The 27,404-nt window shown below is 48.4% G+C and overlaps 1 protein-coding gene across 1 annotated transcript; it reads left to right on the top strand.

Annotated features, from left to right (window-relative positions):
* Window positions 1–20,333: 20,333 nt before the first annotated feature.
* Irx6 (iroquois homeobox 6) lies at window positions 20,334–25,418 on the top strand. The gene is made up of 6 exons (XM_042054240.1): window positions 20,334–20,378; window positions 21,285–21,533; window positions 22,177–22,286; window positions 22,430–22,734; window positions 23,436–24,113; window positions 25,273–25,418. The coding sequence occupies exons 1-6, from the start codon at window positions 20,334–20,336 to the stop codon at window positions 25,416–25,418; spliced, it is 1,533 nt and encodes a 510-aa protein (XP_041910174.1).
* Window positions 25,419–27,404: the final 1,986 nt, after the last annotated feature.

Raw genomic sequence — 27,404 nt, 5'->3', positions numbered from 1 at the left:
GCCACTTATATAACAATATAACATGACAAATGTAACTGTACCTGGAGTTTTAGGGCAAAAGCCGGGGCTCTGGGGTCCCAAAGGGCTAGCTTGGTCACCATCCTAATACGTCTATTGAAGAGAGGCATAAAGACGAAAAGTAGAGAATGGAGATTTAACCAATGCACATTGGGGAGAAGAACAGATAAAGGGGCCTTGGAGACCCCAAGTTCATTTCCAGGATCCTGACATGAACTTTGTATTTTTATAAATACAAGTATCTTTATAAGTGGGGAGGACACAAACTGTATACAGAATCAAGCAGCCCCCGCGAGGTGTGATCTGGCTGACCATGTGTCCATGGTCTCTGCTGGTTCTGTAAGGTGATCTGAAGAAGTCCTTGTTGCTTGAAGAGACAGTGAGTTCTCAGAAGATGGCTCCTGCTCCAGGCTATGACCTCATTCTCATAGGATTTCATCTGGGGTGGGAAGTGGAGGTGACTTTCTTTTCCTCTGCCAGCCCCAAACAACAACATAGAAACTTAGGAACTGGGAAAGCTCCATCTTAGCTTAGGCTTGTCCCACGAGCTCTTGTAACTTAAATTAACCCCTTTATGTTAATCAGTTTTGCCTCGTGACTTTTTACCTTTCTTCCATTCTGTATGTTCAACTCCCTCCTATTAGTGCCATTCCGCGTGAGCCTGAGGGTGGGGGATCATTTTCCTCCAATCTACCCCAACCATCCAAGACATAGTGAGGTGCCAAAACTTTTTAAGCCAAAGCAGTTTCTGTGGAATCCTATTATAGTGATCAGAGATGGGGGGGGGCAGAGCTTTGGGAGCTGCTTTTCTCTTGTTTTAATGAAGGCAGATTTCCCCTAGAGATATTGGGGAGGGGGGGAATCTTGACAAGTTTTTGAGAGACACAGAAGGGTCCCCTGGAGAAAAGCCAAAAAAAAAAAGTGTTCTATTCACTTAAGAAAATGAGTCTTTTTAACCCACGAACCCTCAAGACCCATTATTGATGAACATTGTGATGATCTCATGGTCTGCCATTCTGCCCATCAAGGAAGCTTATAGGGGTTCAGGGATAAAGAAAAACAGACAAGAGGATAGGTAGGGGTCACACTACTTTTGTGACCATAAATACACAATGCAAACTCTTCCTTTTCCCATTTCCTAAAACTGTCTCTGGCCACTGGACTCTTCTGCGGAGCAGGCCATGACCAGATAAACCCAGTGGGTTCCTCGTGTGTGGCATTTAAGGAGAGGCTCATTTTGGGCAAATGCAGGAACAAAGCTGACCACAGACGGAGTGTGACCTTGAGTTTTTGCAACCAAAATAGCTCATTCACCTGATCCTAGTCCCAACCATGTGTAGGAGCTTTGAAAAATACTAATATCTGTGCTGCCTCTCCAGACATTCTGAGTTGATTAGCCTAAGAGTAGAGCTGGGACCTGAGACGTGGGACACTCTTCAGAAAAGCCACTGTGAAGAACCCCACACAGGTTCTTCACAGTGGCTCCCCTGAGAGGGGAAGAGCAGAAGCAGGCAGAAAGGTTGCAACTGCAGCAGGGGTTGAAGTGCTGATGGTCAGGCCTGTTGCACGAGGATGCTCTGTCTTGAGCAGCTTTAGGAGACACGAAGCCTTTTCCCTCCACCCTTGTCCTTGATCATGTAGCTTCTAGGGAGCCTCTGTGACACAGCTCAAAGCTTCTTGTGGTGGGGCCAGTGACATGGCTTAGGGGGTACAAGGCCTTGCTGCTACGTTTGATGATCTGAGTTTGATCCCCAGGATCCATATATTATGAAGGAGAGAAATGACTCTCCAAAATTGTCCTCGGACGACCCCCCCCACACACACACACATATGTGGATGCATGTGTGCACACACACACACACACACACACACCATTTAAAAACTTTCACTGATAATCCTGAGAGGAAGCTGTGATCATCTTCATCTTGTGGTGATGGAATTGCAGCCCTGACAGATTAAGTCTCTTGTCTACTGTTTGTCACGAACAGAAGGGGATGCAGAACTCTTGGGCTTGTTTTTGCCTCAAACCTTCTAAGAACTTCCTCTGAATGGCAGGCTGAGTTCTGAATTTGTGAATGAGTTTTGAGTACCTTGGTTTACAAAGTTCTTCACCCCCTTGACCTAGGGGAAAACGTCTGCCACTGTGCACCTTTCCCCCGCCCCAGGCATAGTTCTAGTCCTCTGGCTGGACCTCAGGTTTGCCTCTAGCTCTAAGAGGGGCCCCGTGTTCTCATGCCCAACCCTCACGTTGGGGGTAGGTAAGGTGAGGAGATACGGGGCCCACCCTAGAATTAAGAATCTCTAGGATGCTCTGCCTATGGCTACTGCCATGCTTGGAAGGCGCAGTGACTACCAACATGACTCCTTAAAGTGTTGTGACCCTTTGACTCCCGAAGGGACTTACAAATCACCAAGTGCTCCAAGCCAGTGGAATTGCCTGTAGAGAAGCTCATACGGTTAAAGGTCCAGAGCCAAGCAGCTCCAAGGAGAGCGCTTTTCATCCCAGCCACAAAGTGGAGCAAAGAGGGTAGAGCTCCCTGGGAGTTAGGGCATTTACAGAAATGGAGCGGAGCAGTGTTTGCATCCAAATGACCGAATGACTGAGAGTTTTTATTCCCCCCAGTGTTGGTATTTAGCCATGGCACTTCCCTTCCCTTGCTGTTTTTTTGTTTTTTTTTTTTTTTTTTTTCTGATGCCATCTCTGCCTGCTAAGCCAAGTCTAAATCCTGGTTCTCCCCTGGGCAGTTCGTGTGAACTTGGGAAGGACATTCAACCCCTTTAAGTCCTAGTCCCTGTATGTTTCATATGGAGACAATGTCAGGCAGGGTGGTACATGCCTATAATCCTAGCTACTCAGGAGGCTTAAGCAAGAAGCGCAACATTTCCAAGGCAGCCTGAGTAACTTAGTGGGGCTTTCCCTGAAAGTAAATTTGCAAAGGGCTGGGAATGAGCTCAGTGGCAGAGTGCTTACCTGGCCTGTGTGAAGAACTGGGTTTAATCTCCTGTTTTGGAAAATAACAAACCTAAGAGGGCACTAAATAGGAGCTACAGCTTGTGATAGACTGACGATCAGGGGCTTTGAGTGCTTGGACCCTCTGAATGGTTGACAATTGGGGCAGACTGAGAAGCCAATGATAAGGGCACTGGGATTAGTCTCTACTGCATGTACTGGCTTTTTGGGGATCCTATTCTATTTGGATGCACACCTTCCTAAGCCTGGATGGAGGGGGGAGGGCCTTGGATTTCCCACAGGACAGGCTACCCTGCCCTCTCTTAAGACTGGAGGGGGAGGGGGAGACAGAGAATGGGAGGAAAGTGGAAGGAGGGGAGGAAGTGTAAATTTTGGTTGGTATTATTTATAAAGTAATTAAAAAAATCTGCAAAAAAAACAAAAGATGTTCGTTGCCACGTTCCCAGCATCTGGACTGGGCACACCAAACTAATAGACCATAACAGAAGTGACCAGGTCCAAGCTAAGCCTAGATGGTAAGAAGTTTTGTACAGTCTCTACCTCAGATTCCTCAGCCCCACCCCCAGATGGGAGTGAAAAGGCCCTGGTAAGTCTGAAAGGATGTGAAGCCCAGCCATGCTCATATCGACCTTCTCAGTGACTTGGGGCATATCAGTGAGCCAAGGCTAGCCCAGCTCTTCAGTGCTGCTTCTTGAAATAGCCAAGCATGTGAGTGGTGTGTTCCTCAGCAACAGCTTGATAACTCACACACAACTCCGGAGAATTTCAGGATTTTTGTTTGGTTGGTTTGGGTTTTGTAACTCTAAGACAGGATCTCCTTGGATAGCCCAGGCTATCCTGGAACTCACTATGGAGACCAGGCTGACCTCTGGTTTCAGCCTTTTGTCACTTCCCTGCCACCACCTAACCTGAACACTGACAGTATTTATGATTATCCAATGAGATCATGTCTTTAATGTGGTTAGCACGGTACTTAGAACATCGCAAATGTTCAACATATATCAGCGAGCACTAGCAACAGCAAGAACAGCAGCAGCAGCAGAAGAAAGATATCTAAGCTATACACATTGGCTGCACTTGCTTCACGGTACCGCGCCTGGACTCAGAGGTGACTCCCTTGGATACTTTGTGCTCTCTGTCTCCGCTACCCCTCAGTGAACCCGGCTCAGTACTGAATCAGGGATTCAAATAAAATGGCTGCGGGGCAAAACAGCTCTAGTTGTTTGGTAGTGGCCTCCTGGCATGGCAAGGTGCACGAGCATGGGGCTGGGTCCAGCTCAGCCGTATCTTGCATGAGTACCCAAAGAGAAGCAGCTTCGGAGCAGGCACTCAGCGTTAGCTTACATCACAGTCTTGAATTCCATATTTGAGACTAAGCCACACGCAGATACTGTGCCCTGTTTCTGCCGTGGGCCTAATTGCTGTGTCAACTTGGTTCTGTGAGACCCCACTATTTACCATTCTCCACCTCATGGAGGAGGTTAAATGGCTTGGCAGAATCACTCAGCTAGCAAACGGCAGAAGCAAAACTTGAATATAGATTGCCTTCCTTTACACTCAAGGCTGCTTTTGCTGTAGAATAGGAATTGTTCTAATTGACAATGTAGCCCTGAGTTTGTATCTTCATGCACCATGGAAATCCACTTCAATTATGCAAATTGGAATATTTACTTAAAACACAGGAAAGTACAATATAGCCAAGAGCATACACGCACATGAGCACACATACCAACAACACAGGCACAAAAAATCAGTCTGCTTCTAGTTCTGACCTGCTGCCGTTCTCAACATGACTAAGTGGGCACGTGCTACCATCACTGCTGTTCCAGTGTGGTGAGGGTCATAATTTAATGACTGATTTACCCGGCACAAAATGAAGACAACGTCGCTAGCACAGTAGACTTGGCTGGGAAATAGAGGTGCTCCTGCAATTCAATTTTCTGGTGAATAAAAAGTAAGTACGTGGAATATTAGGCAGTAGGGAGGGACAATAAATTAGGTGTACAAAGAGGAAGAAGGACAGGTTGCAAAAATAAAATGGTTCATAAGGAAAGTGGAAAACAGAGGAAATTTTTCAATATAAATCAATGCACATAAATTAAAAACACACATCACTTTACGAGTTTCACATACGTCACCCATATGCCTGCCATAGGTAGAGGCATGGGTAGAGAAGTCAGAAATGAAATCACTCCTAAGGGTTCGCATCCACACAGTGATAATAATTGACCGAGAACAGAAAACCCCCAAGCAGCACTACCTACCATATGACAGACACTCGATGTTTTATTTTGGTTAAATTCAAGTTTCTGCCTAAGCCTAAATTCAAAATACACGAACTCCTCAGATCCCATCAGAAGTGCTTTCTGCAGGCACCATCTCCCTTCTTCCATCTCACGAGTACATAGCTAGCTCAGCATTGGGACCACAGAAGAAGCTAGACTATTGCCTTTGGAAACCAGCAGCTGCTGGTGTTTCCCGAGTTCTTATTAAATCCTCAGCTGCCCGGGTGTGTGTGTATTGCAACTAGTTCTCATTACACGACAGTTTTCTTTCCAATTCCAGATTAAGAAACTAAGGCTAGCATAGATCAAGAATCTTACCCCAAAGTGGCAGAGCCGGAATTCACATGCAAATGCCCGCTCAGGCTCATTCCAGAGGACCACACTGTGACAATCCTGGAGGAAGGTCGGGGTGAGGTGGTATGGCAGACAGTATCTCGGGATGCTTATTGGAATTCTAGCGTGGACTATGAGTTCCCTGTTGACAGAGCAGAGTAAAAGTCGTTCCTTCAGTGACAGAACTTAGCATGGTCTGACTCAGCCTGCTTGTGACATGCAAGAACATGACCAAAAGCAGTGCAGGGAGCGAGGAGGTTAAGAACTGGAGCAACACCTTGGTGGTTGGAATCAATTGATCAGCTCCCAGAAAAGCCTGAATTCCGTTCCCAGCACACACAGTGGAAAGCTTAGAACTGCCTGTAATTCCAGCTTTGGGAGATCCAATCCCCCCCAACCCACCCCCCACACATAATTAATAAAATATGTAATTTTTAGAAACGGTGCAGAGTGCAGGCTGAAAGTTACTGGTTAGCAGCCTTCTAAATGAGACCAGTTTTTATTACATTTATCTTTTTCTTCTGTGTAGGAACTGTGTACATGTGTACTCCATGGAACTGTGTAGGCAATGAAGGAAGGTACCTTTCAACAGCACTACTCTATGTTTTGAAAAAGTCACGTATTAATGTGTGTCAGAGAGGACTTCTCACTGCCGTGGTGATTCCCCCACTTAAGTAGAAGGGCTGGAGTCCTACGACTGCACGCAGATGCTGCCATCATGACCCTCACCCTCACCACTACCATTGCCAGCACAGCCCTGCCGTTACTGCCGCCATTGCTGCTACTGTCCATCCTGCACATTTGTACGGCGAGAAACCATTTTCACAACCATCTCATTCCAAGCTTTTGAGTTAGCATAACCATGTGTCCTATTAAACAGCTGAGAAAAGTAAGCTTTGGGGGACTTCACTGACTCCTGGAAGACAATGTAGGGAAGTCGGCCATATAACAGAACATCAGTCAGAATGTGCAAGGATACGCTGCGGTAACAACAGTCTCCCCGTCTCGTGGCTTAACTTCTGCATAACTTACTGCAGTCCTGAGGGACTCAATGCCAACGCCCTTCCATGAAGAGGCTCCATCTTGTCAACAGAAGTCTCCCACACTTTTAAAAGCGGGAAAGGGGGTGATAGGCGTCTCGCACAGAGACTTCTCACTACCCCAGCCTGAAAGTGACCCTTGCTACTCCTTCTAAGATCCAAACTAGAAAGAGAGCCCTGACCAACTGAAAACAGCCTTGAGAACACTGAAGTGCGCGTACAGCTTTAACAAACAAGTTCCAAAGGTCCCTGGGAGTCCTGTGCCTGCCTTGAGTGTTAGATTGGCCTTCTTGAACCTATCTAAGGGACTTGACCCTCACGGGCTCTGCACTGGTCTCGTGTTCATACTCCACAAGATGTGTGCTTCCATGTAAACCTCACAACGCCATGAGATGGGCACTGTTACCACCCCGAAGCTAACAGACGAGAGGAAGATAGAGACTCGGATAAGTGAGACGCTTTCCCCAGTGGAAAGCAAGGGTTTTTCTGTCTCCCAAACACCAAGCGATGGCATTCGCTCATTTGTTACCTTGCAAAATGCTTTCAGATATGTTATGGATTTAGACTCAGAAAAAGTTTGAGTTATTACTCCCATAGGTGAGGGCACTGGAGTTTTCCTAGGTCGAAATGACATCACCCAAGAGACCATGATGCCAAGGCATGGAACATACTCAAAGCAAATAATGAAAGGCAATAGCTCTCCCAACCTTGCCCTGGCAGCCCTATCCCCGGGGGGAGAAAGCAAGAGAAACTGCCACCTCTATCAGGTCCAGGCTCTCACACACTTATGAAAGCTTTAAGATCCAGACAAAATCCAGACCTGAGTGCAAAGGTTCCTAGGGTTGGGATTTTATTACTAGATGTAAATCCATCTTCGCCAAGACCTGCTCCAGTTCCCTCATGCCTCACTTGAAATATTTCACGTGTGCTGAATGGATTTGCTGGCTCCCTGCTGCCTTCATAAATCACGAAGGCCAACTTTCCTAGGGCCTGGGTCCAGCCCGTGTCGTGCTAACTGCCCGTATGCCAAGCTTTCAATGGAGAACTGTTCTGCCGTATTATTGGAGCTTAGCAAACGATGCCCTGGGTCTACCATTTTGGCTCCAGAGAGGGGTCTCCTCGACCCACAGCGGGTCCCTCCAACCCAAGTTTGGGGTATTACCTTCACCACAGGATGGTGATTGATTTAATCACAAAGATACTGAACCAGAAAAAAGACGCTCCCATCAGATTCTTTCTCTTAGGAATATGGCTCTTACTAAAAGTGGGCTAAGTCTTCTTAATAGAAACTCCCTGGAAGGAACTGTGTGGCCTTTCACTGAGATCTTCAAATCTGGCTTCCAATTTGAGGTGTCTGGCTTACCCTTTCGCCCAGCCACTTTTTGAATGTAACTTTCTCGTTTAGCAGAAATGAACAGGCATCTGCTGTTCTTGCAGCCCAAAGAATCTTAACCTATGTTCACTCCGCACACCCGCAGGACATACATGTCATCTCCAGTCCCCTACTGCCCATGTCTTGCTTCCTTTATTCTTTCCCCCAAATCCAACAGCTGAACCCACCGTGAAATGGCATAACTGGATGGTTGAGCAGATACAAAGCTAAACACACGGGCCTGAGCAAGAGTGTAGAATTCTAGAAGACACTGCCTCCATTCTGCCCAGAATGGCTGCTGCTGGTGACTCAGTGAAAACCCGTTACCTTTCTCAGCCCACTGCAATCCCCTTCTCTAGTTCTTTCCTGCCCCTCCAGCTACTTGCTGTAGTGGTCCCTAAATTCTAGGCCTCATGACTTTGCATGGCTCACTGCCGGGAATGTCTCCTCTCTGGTGAGAACCCCAACTAGTCAATCTCTGCCAGGCCACTTCTTGATCTTTTGCTGTATCTCTAAGGCGTGATTACATGGGATTAGCTGCTGCTGCTGCCCTTTGTGCTTAGTTCCCTCCTTGGATTATGATTCTGAGTTATTTAATGTCTTCTCTCCCTTTGGACTGATTGCTATTTAAATACCTCTCTCCTCAAAGATTAATGGTGTCAAATTATCTTACCATGCACCTCTGTGCAAGGAGGACGTCTGGGTTTATTTAAAGAGACGTGGCCTCGTGGAAGAAAAGTTTTGGTAGAATCGGTTCTTTTATTTTTAAAATAAAAATTGTTTTATTTTATGTGTATAAGTGCTTGGGCTGCACAAATTTCTGTGCACCACATGCACGCCAGGTGCCTACAGAAGCCAAAGGGGGACACTGGGTCCTCTGAAGCTGGAGTTACAGAAGACTGTGAACCATCTTGTGGATGTTGAGAATGACATCCAGGTCCCTTAGAAGAGCAGCCAGTGTTCTTAGCTGATGAGCCATCTCTCCATCTCCTCAAACTAGTTCTTAAATGTTGAACGGCAGGATCTTATCAGGATTGCCCTGTTTGTATGTTTTTCCCTGGAGGGGTAAGTCCACAAGGTGTATATATAACCAGAAAGGAAAGTGTTTAAAGGGAAGGATAGTAAAGAAGAAAGAAGCCCTGTCTGAGTAGGTAATCCTATTTGCTGGTGGGCAGTTTTAGTATATAACGTGGTCCTCCTTCAAGAACAGCTAAGAAAAGTTACTGTGTCCTTTATACTGAGGACCGTGACACTGGGGTCCAAAAGAGGACTGTCTCTGTGCCTATTGGTAAGATCTAAGAATAGATTATTACATGACAAAGTCACTCACAGCATGTAGAATTACATGCCTGCTGGTTTATAATGCACTGAGCACAGTTCTATGTGCTTTATATAGTAACTTAGTCAATTATCATAATAAACCTGCGTGCATGAAGTTCCCCAAGAAGGAAATCAAAAACCTAAAGGCTAGCATGTTGAGGGTGATGTATCTAGTCAGGGGTCAGGCTGTTTCTGTGCTGTGCTATGTAACAATGACTGCTCACATGCAGGATCCCAGCCATTCTGGACGGAAAGTACATGCATGTGAGCGTGCATGGAGAAGTGGGGAGCTTGTGTATACAGCCCATATTTACATGGCTTGGGTTAACATGGAAGATTTCTGGAAGTCAGCCAAGAATCTGCTGGGAGTCCATGCCTCTGGGAAGTGGGGATGAAATAATCAGATGACTTATTTGTCTCTCTTCACCGCTCCTGCACTGTCTCAAGAATCCATCAGCCATAAGTAATGGGAAATCAAATTAACAGAGACTGGAACAAAACCAGTTTGTCTTACATAGTTAGGAGAGCAGGAGCAGTGGCCTGCTGGCTCCACAGTTCCAGGACTTCTGGGCAAGCCTCTTCTTACGCGCCTGGTAATGACCTTTATTTTCTTTACTTCTCCGTCCACAGAATTTATCTTCATCTACCAACCTGTGCATCTCACCTGTCTTCCTGCTTATCATTCGTCGTTTACCATGCCATCTCGGCGGATGGGCACTTTGTCTTCTGTTCACAGCCGCCTCCCGGCGCTCTAAAACCTTAACCAGGGCCGAGCAGGTTAGGAAGGGAGGGATGGAGAGAGGGAAGGATGGGAGGATGGAGGAATAGTAGATGAAGAATGGAAGGATGGATGGACAGACAGATGAGTGGATGATGATGCATGGGTGGATGGGAGGATAGGCACACAGATAACAAGAGGATGGGTGGATGAATGGGTGAGTGGGTGGACATATGGATGACTGGATAGACAGAGGGGTGATTCATGGATTGATGGATGATGGATGGATGGGCAGATAGGGCTAGGTAGACATATGGATGGATCAAAGGATGGATGAGTGTTGCAGCTTCAGTCATGTCCTTTCCCATGTCAGTGACTATGTCCTCTTTTTTTTTTAAAGAACATATGCTCTCCCCAAACCCCTCTTGTAGATTTCCCCTAAGTCTGATTAACTAGAAGTGGAACACCTAACATACGTTTTTCTTCCCCAGCAAAGGAGGCAGAGTGCCCATGACTGCCTACGGCCACTCCAGCAAGCGATAGGCAGAGACAACCACACTTAGATGAGTGTCCTCATCTCACACGCTTTGTCCTTTTCCCAGGGGTGCAGCTACTTCTTTATAGTGTTCTTGAGTAGAGAAACTGGCCCCGTTGCTGACTTGGTCAGAGTCCTAGGCTCTCTGGAGATTCTAAAGATGTTGATGATTCAGCAGGGCAGAAGGATCTTTCCAGGATTGGGCATGGCAGGGTAGACTTGTAATTGTGCAAAAGGCATTATGCCAAAGGCAGAGGCAGGAAAGCTGAGCGCTCAAACCCAGCATAGCAAGTTACCATCAAGAAAGAGAGAGAAAGAGAGAGGGGGGGGATAGAAGAGAAGACAAAAAGAAAAAGAAAGAAAAGAAAACTTTCTAGAAAGCCCATGTTTACAGGTAGCAGTTGGGTTCTGAACACCAGAAGAGGAAGTATAATCTAACTTCCATAGGTAGATGAGCCCAAGAAACCCCTATGGATCAGTGGGTTCAACGTCTCCATTCTGCGGATGAGTAGACTGGGGCTTCCAGAGGCGAAGAGCCTTGTCCAAAGCCTCCCGGGTGATCAGGGCCAGATTGGATACCAGAGCTCTGTGCTCGACCCTCTTTGAGCCTGGCTACCTCGTGTTCACAATAACAAGTTTGTTTACAGGTGGGGCCAGGACCTCTCAACACTCACATTGGCTTTCAACAGTGAAGTCCTGCACATCAGTGCTCCCTTCTCTGTTGGCCACATCATCTATGGTTATAAATTAGTTTTGAGGCAGGAAGATGCCCTTAATCCCCCTCCTGCCTTTCCAGATCCCTGTGGTATTGATAATGTAAAAGGGTTTTAGTGGTTCCTGTCCACTCTCAAAACTCCCATAATACGTGTATAAATTTACATTTCATAATTATCATCACAGGATCCCCCCCTGCTCTACCCCTGCCCTCCAGGCTGAGTGACACAGGAAATGTTTTATGTTCTCCAGCCTCCATGGATGGTCTAATCCTGCCCGTGTATTTCATGCTGTCTTTGTCAAATCTATTTTCTCTCAGCACAGGAGAGGCATTGTTATCTATGCCCCCATCTCTGCAGATGAAGAACATTGAGAGCCTTCAGCAAACCCAAACACCTTGTTTATAGGACACTGGGCCTAGGATGCAAGGGTTCAGAGCTGCACATTGCTAGGCGCTGCTGCCAAGTCTACACAATGCGTGGAGAGGCCCTGGGCACTGTGATGAACCCAGCAGGCACTCTTCCTCTCTGGGAATCATGGCAGCAGCAACCCCGAGCCAGCAGAAACTGGTGGCTCACGGAACTCTGCCTCTGCTAGAGGGTGTCCAATTGCAAATGAAACTGGAAAAATAAGCAGGCCCCTTCCCAGGGGTGGGAGGAGGAGCTTCTGGGCCGTCCACAAAAGCATCTTTGCAACTCTAGGCTTAGACCTTTCTTAAGGTTCCCATGCTATTTCATAAGACGCTGAGGCCTGTAAGTGAACCAGGCAGGAATTCCGATGTTCAAGGTTCCAGGATTGTCTCTGATGCTGCTCAGTGTCATGGCCCAAATCCGTGACTTAAGCTTCCTGAACATTTTTTTTTTCTGTTCATCGGTGAAGAAAGAACGAGAACCTTGCCCTATCAGATCCCAGAGTGACTCAGAGAACACAAGCGAGCAATGCATGAATTGGTGCCCAGATTTGAAGTAACCGATGGACCAATGTCTTCAAGTTACATCGTGATATACTCTGTCCTTCCCTGCATCAGCCCCTGCTTTTGAGAGGTAGCATCCGTTAGACACTATAGAGGGTACTAGTCAGCCACTGAATCAAGAGTCCACAGTATCTGCTGAGCATCCAGAGGAGATGAAACAAACCCAGCTCGCTCATTTTCTCTGCAAACACTTGGTATTCCATAGACAGAAAACACTGGAGGAGCCAAACAGAAGTAAAACGACTTGAACAAATGAAGAAGCGTTTATGGGCAAAAAAGAACTGTAAAATGCAGCACATACTATCTGCTTTCGAGGTAGAGGCTGTAGCTAAGCTTTAAGGTTGGCTGGAATGGGGGTGACTGTAAGAGTCTAGCTGATCACTAAACCTCTAGCCCCAAATGCAGGACTCTTACAAGTGTTCAATAACTGTGTGGTAAAGGCTCTAAGGGAGGGTGACATAAAACATACATAGGCTCATGGCTAGAGACTTCTGTGTAGTCTGTAACTACTAGGTGTTTCTCCCAGATTACTATGGGGCTGGGTGGGGCCAGGCTGATTTTAATGTATTTAACAAGGGCAAAACTATGCTTCTGTTCAACGATGAAGTCTAGTCTCCTAGGTGCCTCCCAATGGGCGTTGAATAAAGTTCTCCCCTCATAAGCTGTGTGCTTCTTGAAGAAAGGGGCCAGCACCCTCCGATTCAGATTCTCTTATAGTCTGCTGTCTCAAAGGACATGTGCGCAAGAGATGTTAATAACTTACAGAACCCATGGGCCGTGCAGGGTTGAGTGTGACACTGTTGGCCAATAATTGACAAGCATGATGGAGACTGATGGGCCATTTTCATGATCAGCTGGGCTGGGTCTAGAACCACCTAGAAAATGAACCTCTAGATGTGCGTGAATGAGGGTTGCTTCTAGAGAGGTTTAGCTGAGGAGGCGAGAGCCCCCTTGAATGTGAGTGGCCCCATCCCATGGACTGGACGCCTTGACTGAATTAAAATAAAAGTAATAAAGCAGAAAGCAAGCTGAGCACCAACATCTATCCTTTCTGTCTCTCTATCTCCTCCCACCTTCTGGTGGTGGATCCAGCTACCCCACACTCCTGCCACCACGGCAAGAGCTGCTCTCACCGCCATGCCAAAACACCAGCCCTCCCTTCTTTTTTATATTTATTTATTATTTATTATGTATACAATATACACCAGACCTCATTACAGATGGTTGTGAGCCATCATGTGGTTGCCAGAAATTGAACTCAGGACCTTTGGAAGAGCAGGCAATGCTTTTAACCACTGAGCCATCTGTCCAGCCCCCCAGCTCTCCCCCAGTTGTCGTGTGTTTCCTCACAGCAAGGAGACTAAGGCTAAGGCAGGCCCCACCCCCGCCCAAGAGCCTGGTAAGCAAGCACCCAAGTCCCTTAGACCTCTTCCAACGCCCCTCAAACTCTTCCTGCAGACAGGACGTCAGTATAAAATTGCAGCAGGAAAAACGGCTCCTTGAAATCCCGCAGCCTGTGTCACTATGACAAACGTCGCAGGAGGGGGCTTTACTTGTGAAACAGCAGTATGCAAAAGCAATCAGTGCTGGAAAAACTCAGAGATAGACGCGGGAAACAAGAGGAGCTGACCCGACAGCCTTGCTTTTATGAATAGTCTCTCGGACCAGCCCACTCATTTATAAGATCCTCATGAGATCTTTTTTTTACAGCAGGTTATGAATCATCTTCATGATATCTTTAAATGGATGATCAATACTATATTTTCCCATAAAATGTTTGGTTTGAAATCCGATTTTAAGTGCATTAGAGTTTTTGTGCATGGAATGGGTGAACGCTGTAATAAATTGTCATCAAATATGAAAGAAATATAGCATAGATTAATTGCCATATTTATTTATGAGTCTATAAAATACCTTGTGAATGTCCTGGCACATTTTTGGGATACCAATTTGAACCTTCAGAAAAGTTAAAAGCATTAAAAGAGACTGCAAGGAGATTTATTGCCAGAGTGTTTTTAATTGCAGACCCATGCAGACACACAGGTATTAGAACAACCAAGCCTTAATGGGCATGTCTCATGTATTTCTCTCTCCTTTTTTCTGTAAAAATAATACTTCCCATATTTTTATTGATTTGTGAACATTCGTAATAAATTACCTTGCCCAGTGAGTGGCTTTGCAAAAGCTCCCTTTTTCCTTAAGTAGCAAACCGCAGGCCACACCAGAAAGGAGGTGTCAAGCTAGCTCTAAATAGCTGAGCCTTTTGTTTATTTGTTTATTTCTGTATTTTAAGTTTCCTGGAAACAGTCTAAGCATGTACCCCTCAAACCAGCAAGCTTCTTGCCTCAGCCTCCCAAGTACTGTGATTCTACACATGTACCACCACACCCAGCTTAATACCCGGCTTTCAACTTGGAAATCTAAGGAAAGGGCACTCTGAGAGAGTGCCACAAGTTAGGTGACAACAACTCCAACTTGCTCATGATTTTAACTGAAGTCTTATTTTCTATGGTGGTAAAATCTTTTAGAGTCAAAAATAACAATATAGCATCCTTATGAACATTACCTGCTAAAACTGCGTCCTACGCTTTCTGTAGGTGGAACACACAATGCTGTGCTGTGCTTCTCTTTCTCATTTGTCTTAGACCACGATGCTGCTCCCTTGCTGGATACTCAAGGCCCATCCCCAAACCCTATCACACAGAGAAAAAGAACGCTCAGTCGTGTCCTCGGGTCCCTTCAGCTTGTCTCTTTAATGTCTCCATTGCTTACTTGTATTTCTTTGCCGGAGACTTTGGCTTCAAAATCTGTTCTCCGGTTTTCAAATCCATACATCTGCTGTTTACTTTAAGGCTTAGTTCCTTGAAGCCATAGCAGACGCCTGATCCTATCACTAAAAAGATGTCAACATGCACAGGACAAAAACATAATCAAGAACTGCTCCAGGCAGAGACCCTTCGGAAAGTGCAATGTTAATATAGCAAGACCAGCTTAGGGCAACCCAAATCAAAGATTAAGAAACATCCTCTTGGTGAATAGAATCAGTTACTAAATTCTATTACTGTTCTTATATCGGTCCAGGCATATAGAAGCACTCTTCACTGCATTGCTTAAAGGGGGCCCTTTCTTTTCTCCTCCTTCTTGTCTTGCTTTCATATGCTCATCAATTACAGCACACTCTGACTGCTGTTCACCCTCTTAACGAATGGGCCACATCAAATTTTCAAACTCCCCAATTACTGTGTCAGTAAGCCCTTTCATAAGACAGACAGACAGACCGACGCGACACACGCAGAAGCCTCCTGGAACTTGTTTGCTCGCCGCGGCATCTTTTCAGATTTTTCTCTACTGAATTACACTGTCACCATGAGGCACTGACTGCAAACTCGCGCGGGTTCAGCTGGAGTCAGCAACCTCTCGTGACTGTATCTGACTCTATGCATGTAAAATACACTTTTACAGGAAGACCCAATTCGAGAGGTCGGCATTCTGGCCTCTTGTCTGTCATCTGCTTGGTGCCGTGACATCTTGGACTTTCGTCTCACCTCTCAGTGTTCTTCTCAGGAGCCTCTAATAAGATAAATTGGAGGTGTCTAGGAATTCTCCCAGGCTCACAGAATACAAAAGAATTAGACTCGTATTATCAAGCTTTCGATTTTAGCACTAAGCTAGACACAAGGCTTGCAAACCAAGTTCTCTGCCTCCAGCCGTGTTTTATACTCTGTGCCTAAGAAGTTAATCCTTTCTCTTTGCCCTTTTCCAGAGGAGCTGCTTCACACCCTCGCCTGGGAATTGCTGCCTTTTTCTTTTCCTCTCGTGATGCCAGCTTTTCTGTTGACAATATGTATTCAGGCAAGGCAGGGACTCACTGCGTTTCTCTATCAGATGCCATGCACCGTCCTTCCGTCAAAACAATTAGTGTTCATTTCGGCTTTACTCAGGGAGACCTGCGGTGGCTGATCAGTATAAATTATGGATGCATCTGTCCAGATGCGCTTGTTCGGTCATGCATAGATCGGAGGGGAGTTCCGTCTTCTCAGTTCAAAAACAGTCACTAAAAATACTCCATACTTTTAAAAAATGTATTTTAGCATAGTCTCAACTACGCCATCGTGCCCCTGAACTCACTGGCTCTATCTGTAACCTGAGACCTTTGCAGATAATTTGCAGTTACTCTTTGCCTCCCCATAAGCTTTGGTCTTTTGTGTAAATCATTAGGAAATCATAGGCAGTTTGAAACCTAAACTCTGCAGGGCAGCTTGGTTTTCCTTAGTTTTTTTTTTTTTTTTTTTTTTTTGTCTTTTCCCCTTGTCAGGGTAGTGTTCTCAAGCTATGGCCAAAGACTCATCCTTTACTTGGCTTGCTCAAGATCCTCGGTGTACTTAACTAGGAGCACTATGAACTTCCAATGGACACTGCGGATTAGTGTTCTCTGCGGTCCAAATGGGCCTCTGTGCACTTTGTTTCCTATTAGGTTTAGTGATCAGCTAGAAGAACTAGCAGACACATTTGCACAATATCACAAAAGAACCAATATCAGTTTTTCAAGAGACACTGAGTGGTTTTTTTTTTTTTCGTTGACTCCCTTAACTATAACTGGGGAGGGGATTCTGTGTGTGATGGGTTTATTTACTTGCTTCAATAAAATTCCTTGAGCACACATATACAATTGGGGATTTTTCCCCCGAAAATAAATTAATCAGCGTTGAACAAAGCAATGAAAAGCCGACATGATGGGGGAGCCCAGAGTACCAGGCTATAGAAGCGAGAGTCTGGAAGCAGAGAGGAAGACAAAAGCAAACTCTACAGAATTCCTGAATCAGAAACTCCAAGAAATAGACTTCTCTGGCCCTGAGGGCTTTGCCAGAGGTGAGTATTGGTTTAAACTGCTGCTTCTGTTTTCTTATGTGGTATATCTCATAACAATCATTTTTAGGGACTTCCACTAAATATTCAAGATGTGCTCTAGCAAGCAAGCGCCATCAATACACGGGGCTTTGTTGACCTTGTACCCTGTCCCTGGGATGGCTACCGTAAACCAGGGTCTCTTAAGGTCATGACCACGGAAAGTAGAGGGACAGCCTTCTTCCCCAGGATTCATTCTTATCAAAGCCACCAAGCCATAAAGCAACTCTGAAAACAGCAGGTAAAGAACCGTACCAGAAAGCATGCTCCGTGTGCATTACCCACTCCCACGGCAGAAGGAGCATGCTCTGTTAGGGTCAGCCCTACTTCCCAATCTGTTTTGTCGCCGTTTTTGAGTTTTCTTTTCAAAATCCTGTTGGTTTTCTCACATCCTAGAGCAAAGACAAGAGGTAGGGCCCAGAGTCCCTACACTTAGCACTGACACCACGAAGGGCTTCATAAATCAGTGGAAAATCAATAAATCCTATAAGGTAGTTTCTACTTTGCGATGTCACCAAGGGACAGAGCTAATGCTTTTTGCCCACCACCATCCTCATTTTTCTGTCAAAAAAAAAAAAAAAATCCTCCGCTTAGCAATGATTGGGCAATCAAAATTGCTGAGTAAGTATTTCAACTATCTAATTTTATTACTTTACAATTGACATACCTTCCCTCTGGAAATGTTTGCAATTAATTAATTAGCAGTAATCTTCCCCAGGGGACTAATTTAATGAATTTTTTTCAATTTCTACTTTAAAGGAGAGAGTGAGAGAGCTTAGAGACAGCCAAGCTATAAAGGGATGAATTGCTCCAAAGTGGGGTTTTGAAAAATCAAGGGATCTATTTATTACTGTGACTTTTTATCACTAAGTCAATCTGGCAAAGACTGTAATTCTTTTTCTAACTAGGACTCTCCCAGCTTGACAGCAAGGTTTCTTGGAGGTAACCGCAGGCTGTGGCAGCAGCTGAGTTTGTAGACTCGTGTGTGGTTTGTGGCCTCTTTAAGCTCCTTGTCTACCCTGCATAGGCCATGAGAGGTAAGCAGGGGCTAGCCTAAGGTACGGTTCTAAAGAGGTCACTGGGTATGGCCTACCATACCAAAGGCCAGAGGCAAGTGTCCATGAAGGGCTTCCTGCCAGGGACCTCAACTTTGCCTTTGATGCTGAGATCCCTCTGCCAGGCAAGAACCCAGAGCCATCAGTACCCTCTGGGTCTCACTGTCTCAAGTTCCGATAGGAAAATAGAAAGACAGATGATATATGGATAGATAGATATAGATAGGTAGATAGATAGATATAGATAGGTAGATAGATAGATGATAGATAGATAGATAGATAGATAGATAGATAGATAGATAGATAGATAGATAGATTTGCTCCTGTCCTTGAGCAAGCCCCCATGACCCCTGGGGTCAACAAAGATCTAGGACTATCCAAAAACTGTCGAGTGCACTGCCCTGTGACCAGGCGACCGAAAGAAAAGACTTTCTGGTTTGCAGACTCCACCTGGTGTCGCAGCAGCGCCACCTAAGACCTGTCATCGCGAGTCTGCGAGTTCCTCCTGTCTCTTAGACATCTAGTCCCACGTTGGAGTCTGCCTGCAAGTGTGCAAAATCTATATAGCACTGGCCAACTGGCATCTCCTGCCTGGGAGAAGGCAAGCAACCCACCCCCACCTCCCAGGGGAATCCATGCTCTTTGGAGAAGTCCCGAGAGAGGTTTCTTCCAACGCTGGGCCCAGCTGGGTGTCCAGTGCAGCTCCCTCCGGAGCTCTCCACTGTGGCTCGCCAGCGCCACCCCTAGAGGAGCGCAGCAGTTGCAACCGGACCCTGTTGCCTTCGTGCCTCTTCAGGTTCTGGGCGGACACCGCAGGCGGCGCTAGGGAGGCAGCCAAGCCTGGCCTTTGGAGGAGATAGCCCATAGGCTTGGCTGGCAGCCTACAATGCCAGCGATCAGATTTGGCGTGTCTGTGGGGGGGGGGGGGGGGGGGCTCTCCAACGGATGTTGTACCTTGGTCTGGAGGGGGCGCTCGTCGGCCTCAGGGTCAGAACCCTGCAGAAAAACCCCAGGGGTCAAGGACCTGGCCAGGACTAGAATTAGGCAACGGTTTGGGGAAAGTGAGACCCAAGCCAGATCCCAGAGGACAAAGGTGATCTCCATCAAAGATGCTCGCCTTAGTTCAACCCTTCGAGCTCCAGGACATTAGGGACAACAAACTTTGGTGCTGCGGAGAGGCGGAGATGGGTGGGAAGCTGGTCCCGAGAGTCACTGCTCTCCTCCACCTGCTCCGGCTCAGCCTCCGCCCAGCCCTCGCCCACCCCACTCCCCACCCCCCGCCATCAGACTCCTCATCTCTCCTCTCCCTCCTTCTCCCCCCTTGTCTGACTCCCCCACTTTCCTCCGGGCTCTTCTTTTGTATTCTCTCTTCCCTCGCCGCCCGCTTGCCTCTCTCCTCCTCGGGGCCGCAGGGGAGGAGGCGAGCACGCTGTGCCCTGGGCCCGCGTGGTGCTCAGGGAGGCGCATCTCCCACTTCTCCCGGGGAATTTGGAGAGGGTCTGTATGCGCGCGCGCGTGAGCTGGAGGCAAAAGCTGGTAGGATCTAGCGGCGAGCAGAAGGTCAGGGTCTTTGACGTTTCTCGCCTGCTGCATAAACCTCACGGAGCAGGGAAGAGTGTCTGAGAGTGTGCGTGCGTACACGGGCTGGCTGCCCTTGGCACGCTCGGTGGCCCGGGGCCCCGGGGCCCGCGGTCCCCTCTGGCGGCCCGGGATTACCGTGACGTCACGTTGAGCCTCTGGCCACCTTGGACTGGGACACCTCTGGAACCTCACAGCCCCACTCCGCGCCGCACCTCGTCTCGCCACCAGGCGCCTTTGGCACCCTGCGTCTTCTTCCTAACTCTGACGATCCATGGGCCCCTCTGCCTTCAGGACCCCACTGGCCGCAGGGGCGCCTTCTCAAGTGCAGGGCTCGGCGGCTCGGCTGCCTTTGACTCTGCCCGCAGTCCCTCTCAGCAGGCCAAAGAACTGGTGCCGAGCACCTGCATACCTGTAAAGAAAACAGAAGCCGCTCGGCTGGGGCCATCAAATAGCTGAGCTGAGCGAGGGATTCAGAAGGAAAGAGAGAGACTGGTCCCAAGACAGCCAGCTGCTATGGCCTTCCCGCCCTTTGGACATCCGTACGGCGGCGCGTCCCAGGTGAGTAGTGCCTTACTGGGTGGGAGGGGGACGGGGGCGGGGGAGATGTCCGGTGCACGCTCTGACTCCCTGAGCTTCCTCTTCTCGGTGACCCAAGGAAAGCCAGGAGCAAGGGTCGAGAAACGTGCCACTCATCCTCTGACATTCGAATGCTTTCACTCCTCAGTGAAGACTTGGGCGCTCTAACCTGGCTTTCTGCGCAGAGCAGGGTGGGATGTGAGGGATCTTGAGTCAGGGTTCCCCTAGTACGGATTCGTGAGGTGACGAATGGACTCTGAGGAGTAAACAGATACGCTCCAGGTCGGGGCACTGGCCCCCCGCAGTGCTTGCTCGTTTGTTGACCTCGGTTCTGATCCCACTCCTTTCTTGGGCTGGTCCAAGCTCTCCGCTTCTGTATCCCTCCGTTTTCCAAACCAGGGCATTGTGCAATGGTGAATTTCCTAGGAAATCTGAGAATGCCCACCACTGCCCTCCACGCTCTCCATCGGAGTGCTCAATGTGTATCTTTTCCTGGGGGGTTAGCGTCTGGTCGACCTTTGACCTGCTGTGGGATCTTGGACAAGTCTCCTACCCTGATCTTGGATGGATTCCTTTTTAGTACAATGAAGACAGGATGGTGATAGTTTTGACTCTAACTTCTAACTATGCCTTTAAAAATCCCATGGGGGAGAGTCAGGGATTTGGTCCTGTTTTCACAAGGTGTCAGGGACTGTGGAGACATAACAATGGCCTGGTTGCATCTCTAAGAGTGATTTGGGTAAGTTGAGCTCTAATCCCAGCAGACAGCAAAGCATTTCTGCACCTGGTGGTACTTGGCTACTAGAAGAAAGGAAGGCATGGAGCAGCTTCCTTAGCCAGAGGTGTCTGGATTTCTAACCTCTAGCGACTCCTCTCCTGCTTTTGTAGTTTCTGGTGTCTGCGAGTTCCGGTGCTGCTTGCTGTGAAACTGTCCCGAGATCGGTGTCAGATGTGGTCTCGGCCTCCACCTCTGCCTCTACTCTTTGCTGTACACCCTACGATAGCCGGCTGCTGGGCAGTGCTCGGCCAGAGCTGGGTGCTGCCTTGGGTATCTATGGAGCACCCTATGCAGCTGCTCAGAGCTACCCTGGGTACTTGCCCTATGGCCCAGAGCCATCCCCACTATGTGGTGCCCTGGTGAGTAAGGGGGTGGGGCCTGGGACTGCTCAGTGAACACTGGGGCTTGGGAGTACAGGCAGTAAGCACAGATACACTCTACTGTGACCTTGTCCAGAGAGAAATCTATATGGGGCAGACAATGCTGAAAAAATAGCACAGCGAGTAAGGGGAAAATCCAAGTCCACAGCACTTTACAGTTTGCAGAACTTCACACTGCTTAGAAAGCATTTGTATTTCTTTTAATTCTGCAGGGTAGGTAAATCATCATTATTCTTGGCTTACAAGTGAATAGTTGAGGTGTAGAGAAGCTCAAATAACTTACCCGAAAATCACAAGCATGCCGAGGATCAGGGATAGTCTGCTGGGAAGGGCCCTACTAGGTATATATGAGGTGAGGAATGCAGAAGCTGCAGCCATCTTAGCTGATACTCAATCGCTCCTTATTCTGTTCCTAGGACTCTACCAAGTACTCTACCAGCACGAATGACTTTATTTTCTCAATCTCAGTGAGGGAGAAACTGAGGCACAGAGTGTTAAATGGCTATGCCCAGTACTGCACAGCCATTGCGAGGGGTGGCGCTGGTGTGATGATCCTACAGGGGCACCTGTATCATTCTCCTGTGCGGTTCTGAATTCTCTTTTCCTCTCCCCCCCCCCCCAGAATCCCCAGTACGAGTTTAAGGATCCTGCAGGAAACTTTACCCCCAGCCTGACCCAGCCAGGGGGTTATTACCCCTACGAGCAAACTCTGGGGCAGTATCAGTATGACAGGTGAGAAATGGGGAGCATGGTGGCCAGCCTGCATTGGTTGTCCCCTGCCTCTGCCCTCTCCCGGGTGGAAAAGGGGAGGGAGCAGAGCTCTAATTCCAGGCACCTGGTCCCCAGCCTGGAATTTGAGCCCTTTCTGTCCACAGGTATAGCGGAGTGGAGCTAAGCAGTGCCGGCCGCAGGAAGAATGCCACCAGAGAAAGTACCAGTGCTCTCAAGGCCTGGCTGCACGAGCACCGCAAGAACCCGTACCCCACCAAGGGCGAGAAGATCATGCTGGCCATCATCACCAAGATGACCCTCACCCAGGTGTCCACCTGGTTCGCCAACGCGCGCCGGCGCCTCAAGAAAGAAAACAAGATGACGTGGGCACCCAAGAACAAAGGTGGGGAGGAGAGGAAAACAGAAGGTGCAGGAGACGCTCTGGGCTGCCTGCCCGGTGACACCAAAGGTACAGACGAGTCACCAGCCCGCACCTTGAAGGTTCCTTAGGACATTAAACATCGGATCCAAAGCCACCTGAGCCACTATAGACTTTCTAATGCAAACCCCAGGGCCTTTGCATCAGTACCTCCCAGAGAAACCGTGTGGCTCCAGCTTTTTCTCAGCTTCAGGGTGTCCTCTCAGAAAGACTTCCCCTCCTCACTCAAACTCTCAAGTCCCTTCCCGGCTTTGCTCGCTTCTCATATTTATCGCTGTAAGAAAAATGTCTTCACTTTGTCCCTGTCTCTATCCCTCTAGAAGGTCACCCCCACAAGACTTTTTACTGCTGTGGTTCTAAATGTCTTATGTGGAAATGATGCACTGCTCACGTGAATATTTGCTGGATTAAATAACATGACACCAGTCGCCCGTGGATGCTAGAGCTGAAAGCAAAGTGTCCCTCCCCTTTTTATAACTGAGAGACTCCAGCGGAGCAAAGAAGCCTTTCCTTGGCTCAGGGAGGTCCAGGAGAACAGAGGGCGGGGCGAGTAAGGCATCGCGGGGAATTCTTCCCCTGGGGCAAGCGTCTGGCCTAGCGGAGAGCAGAGGGAGGCTGCGCAGAACGCTAAAGTGCCCAGCACCACTCGCTAAAAGCTTCTCTGGGTAGGACCCTCCCTCGAGATTCCCTAGGGTACTAGGCTTTTCTCACTCTTTCTTGATTTCCTACAGATGCTACTGCCAGGCAGGAGGCCCAGGGACTACGACTGAGTGACCTGGAAGACTTGGAGGAAGAGGAGGAAGAGGAGGAAGGAGACGAAGAGGAGGCAGGGGTCTCAGCATCTCGCAGGCTGGCGGATTTTCAGAAGAGTGCGCTGTCCCTGCCTGCTCCCTGCACCGCCACTCAAGGGGGCCGCTTGGAAAGCAGGGAGTGCGCTCTGGCAGTACCCTACTTCCCCTTCACTGAGGCCCCGCGATCCGGAGAAGCTGATTTCATTACAGCAGAATCAAGTGGCCCCACAATGATCGTGCACTACCCAAGCGGTCAGAAACCCCGAATCTGGTCCTTGGCTCACACTGCAGCAGCCAGCGCTGTCGAAGGTGCTCCCTCAACCCCGCCCAGGGCACAAAGTCCAGAGTGCCACAAGATTCCCAAACAGCCCATCTCCATCAGGCGACTCCTGGTCCCCAGAGACTCCACAGTCGAAGAGGATTCTCTTGCAGCCAAAGCCTTTGGGAACTCCACGCTCGCCCTGCAGGGGCTGCCACTGAACTGTGCGCCGTGCCCGAGACGGAGGGAGCCTGAAGTGCGGTTCCAGTACCCCTCAGGAGCAGAAGGTAGTGGGACCCCAGAGGCACTAGGGGTGCCTGTCCAAAAGATACCAACCTGTCACCTTCTCCAGATCTGGTGTGAGACTCTCTCAAAGCCTAGACACTTCCAAATCTAAAGCTAAATTATAAAAATAAATGCCGAGGAAAGAACTTCCCCCCACATGATGTAACCTTTGAAGAGATACACAGTCTAGCCCTGTGTCAGGACCCTGAGAGTTGCCCCAGACCATGCAGGCCTCTCCCTTATAAACACCCTTGGGCCCAGCCTGCCCTTTTAGAAGACTTTTTGGCCTATGCTTGGCTGATACCAAGCATGTTGGAGAGGTGTTCTGACTTTTGGAGCTATCTGAGATGCTGGGCCATGCATCCCGTGGGCTAATGGTCAGTGTGTCCACTGAACGATTTGGACAGTGCAGACAGCCTCTGAATTTTACAACATGGACGTCAAGGTCCAGGCTGTCCCTGAGAATACTCCCAAAGGTTTGACCCCTAGTATTGCAAGACTGTCATTTAATGCCCCCTTCTTCTGATGTGTGAGGGCCTGGTTAAGGGGAACTTTACCGCTACAAAGGGACAGTCCCTAAGCACTAGCAGCCTCCAGCAATTACTTATGTCAGATTCTGGTCTTTGTAGTAATTTCTCTCAGGATTAGCTCTTGGCTTAGAAAATTGGGTTACATTGTTATGTGAATTCACACATAGCTTGCCCAAGTATTACCCCTGACAAGCAAATTGCCTCTAGACCTTGGCTTCCCTTGGGGTGGGACACAAGCTGACCTCCGATTTTCTAGAAATTATGGCCAAGTGGCCTTCGGGTTTTAATCAATCTTTCCTCTCTCAGCAGGTTAGCGCAACGGCTGCGGTTTGCAGAATAATTCTGGAAACGGCTGCTTCTGAATTCACCTTCATATTAAGAAGCTTCCAGGCCTTGGCAGGGACCCGGGAGTTCTTACTTTGCTCAAGACAAACACACAGAATCACCATAGCAGCTATCTTTGCACGCAGGGCTGGGTCTGGTCAGGCAAACATGCACCTAGTCAGACTTGGAGAGACAATGGCAGGCACCTTGAGGAAAGCCCAGTGGATTCTCAGTCTGCTTTCCCCAAGTCTCTCCTTTGGATGGAGGACCCCAAAAGCATCTCCTCCTGCTCACCCACCCCTGCCCAGCCCCACTCACTGTGTAACTTCTTTGTTGAAATGGTCTCTAAAGACTAGCTGTGTCTCCTTCCCCTTTCCAGGCTTTAACTTCAAAAATAACCTAACTGAACCCACGGTGTGCAGTCTGTCGATGCCAGGGATGCCGGGAGAGGTCTGGTGGCACTGGAGTAAGGCACAGAATTGCCACAAAGGCTTCTGGGCACAGGGTCTTGTGCTGCAGACCTGAGTTCTGTAGCAGTAGAGAAACTTCGGAAGCCACACACAATGCCCAGGACAGAGTGACCCCGTCCCTCGAAACTGCACAAACGGGTAACTGAATAGCAGAGAGACATCAGAATATTTGTTGAGGAGCAATACTTGTTCTCTTGTGGGACTGAGGTTATACATTTATTGTGTTGAAGATCCATGAAGGGAAACCTGACAGCCCCTTGGCCCAATGCTTCCCCAGAACCCAACAATGAAATATGGCAGTTCGGAGGGGTTGGTACAGACCGCAGAGGGAATATTTTCTGTTTAATCTTAAGTATCAGCACACCCTTCCAGTACAGGTCAAGAACTGAGGGTCAGGGCAGGGCCTCTGTGTCCTTGCCCCTTTGTGAGTCTGTCTGGAGCTGGGTGAGACGAAGATGCCCATAGAACCCAGGCTGGATGTAGTTGCCTGGGTCCAGGTCCCAGCTCTAGGGGACTCAACTTCAGCTAAGGAACAAATTCTCAGCTTCCAGGCAGGGCCTTGGAAGGAGCGCTGGGAAGTCATGGGGACTAGGAAGGAGAGCTGATATGCATCTGAGAACTTCTCCCACAGTTAGTCTCCTCTGGGGTTGAACCACTCAGCAATGAGACCCGCCCCTGTGGAAGGGGAGGCAGCAGAAGCATCCGGATTTTAAGGTCTTTGGAAAGTGTGGAGAGAAATGAGGTTTGGGCTTTAGGGGGACTATAGAAAAAATAAAACAACAACAACAGCAATAACAAAGCCCTTTGGAGTGGGGCGTGTCTTTAAAGTGCAAAAGTCAAGTGGCCCCACAATGATCGTGCACTACCCAAGTAGCCAGAACCCCCCCCCCCGCCCCCCGAATCTGTTCCTTGGCTCACACTGTGGCAGCTAGCCCTGTCGAAAGTGCTCCCTAACCCCGGCCAGGGCACAAAGTCCAGAGTGCCATACGATTCCCAGACAGCCCATTTCTATCAAGCAACAGAGCCTCCACGGATGAGGAAACTGAAGTTCCAGGAGGGAGCCAGAAGATATCTCAGATCTGCGGTTTGATTGATCCTAGCTTTCTTCTCCAGTCCAAAGCCCTGCTTTGGTTCCCCTCTCATCTCCTTTGGGAGACCCCCTCCCCTCGTTTGGCTCTTGGGCAACAGCTGGTCCCGTCCCACCCCCAGTCCCCAACCCCCCAGCTTCCCCCAGGGACTTTGCAGTCGCCCTTGCTGACCTGAGGCTTAGGGTCCGGAAAATTAAACTGCGAAAAGATAAACATTATTTCCAGTCGGCTTTGCAGGATTAACGCTTGTAATAAAGAGCATTAGCTGAAGGTTTCTTTCAAGGCGCTCTCCACCATACCCGCTCCTTGGTCCAGGTAGACACCCCACCACCCGCAACCGCAGACTGCAGCAGAGGTTTCTGATATTCCTCATAGGGTCTGTTCATTTAGAGGAGGGTGGAGGGGCCTTTCCACACTGAGTCACCGTTAGAAAATGGGCTACTGAAGCCCAAACTGCTGATGAGAGCCTGCTGAATCCAGGTGGAAACCAGGGGACTTCTCCACAGCAAACGCCTGGGAAAGGGGAGGGGGCACAGTAAGCATTAGATTCGCTGGTTCTTCCTGCCAGTACTCAAGGTCTTTCCAGAGCTGCCAGTGAACTCCAAGGCCTGAGAATGGCACGTCTGAGCCTGTGATTATCCCAGCCTCAGGCCCCCAGCCACAATCTGTTCCCACTACCTCTACCTACACTGAGAGCCTCCCGCAAATCTCCGCTATAATCTCCCAGAATCATATTTTGAATACACTTTTGATTAAATGTAATGGTGGGGGTGGGGGGCTGAAGCCTGCTGGTATCCACAGACAGCTGGCCGTTGTTTGAAGTTTTTCAGCTTCAGTGTCCACCCCACAGTGTGATCTTAGACCCCCAAAGTTTATAGATGGCTAAACTACCCTTTGTTTTTGGGGGGCTAGCACCAGCGGTTAGCCTGCAGAAGAGAGTAGAAATTGCATAG

This window comes from Arvicola amphibius, chromosome 15 (genome assembly GCF_903992535.2).
Source record: "Arvicola amphibius chromosome 15, mArvAmp1.2, whole genome shotgun sequence".
In the NCBI taxonomy this organism is placed as follows: Eukaryota; Metazoa; Chordata; class Mammalia; order Rodentia; family Cricetidae; genus Arvicola; species Arvicola amphibius.
The sequence above is the reverse complement of the archived record's forward strand: the minus strand, read 5'-3'. Positions and strand labels throughout refer to the sequence as shown.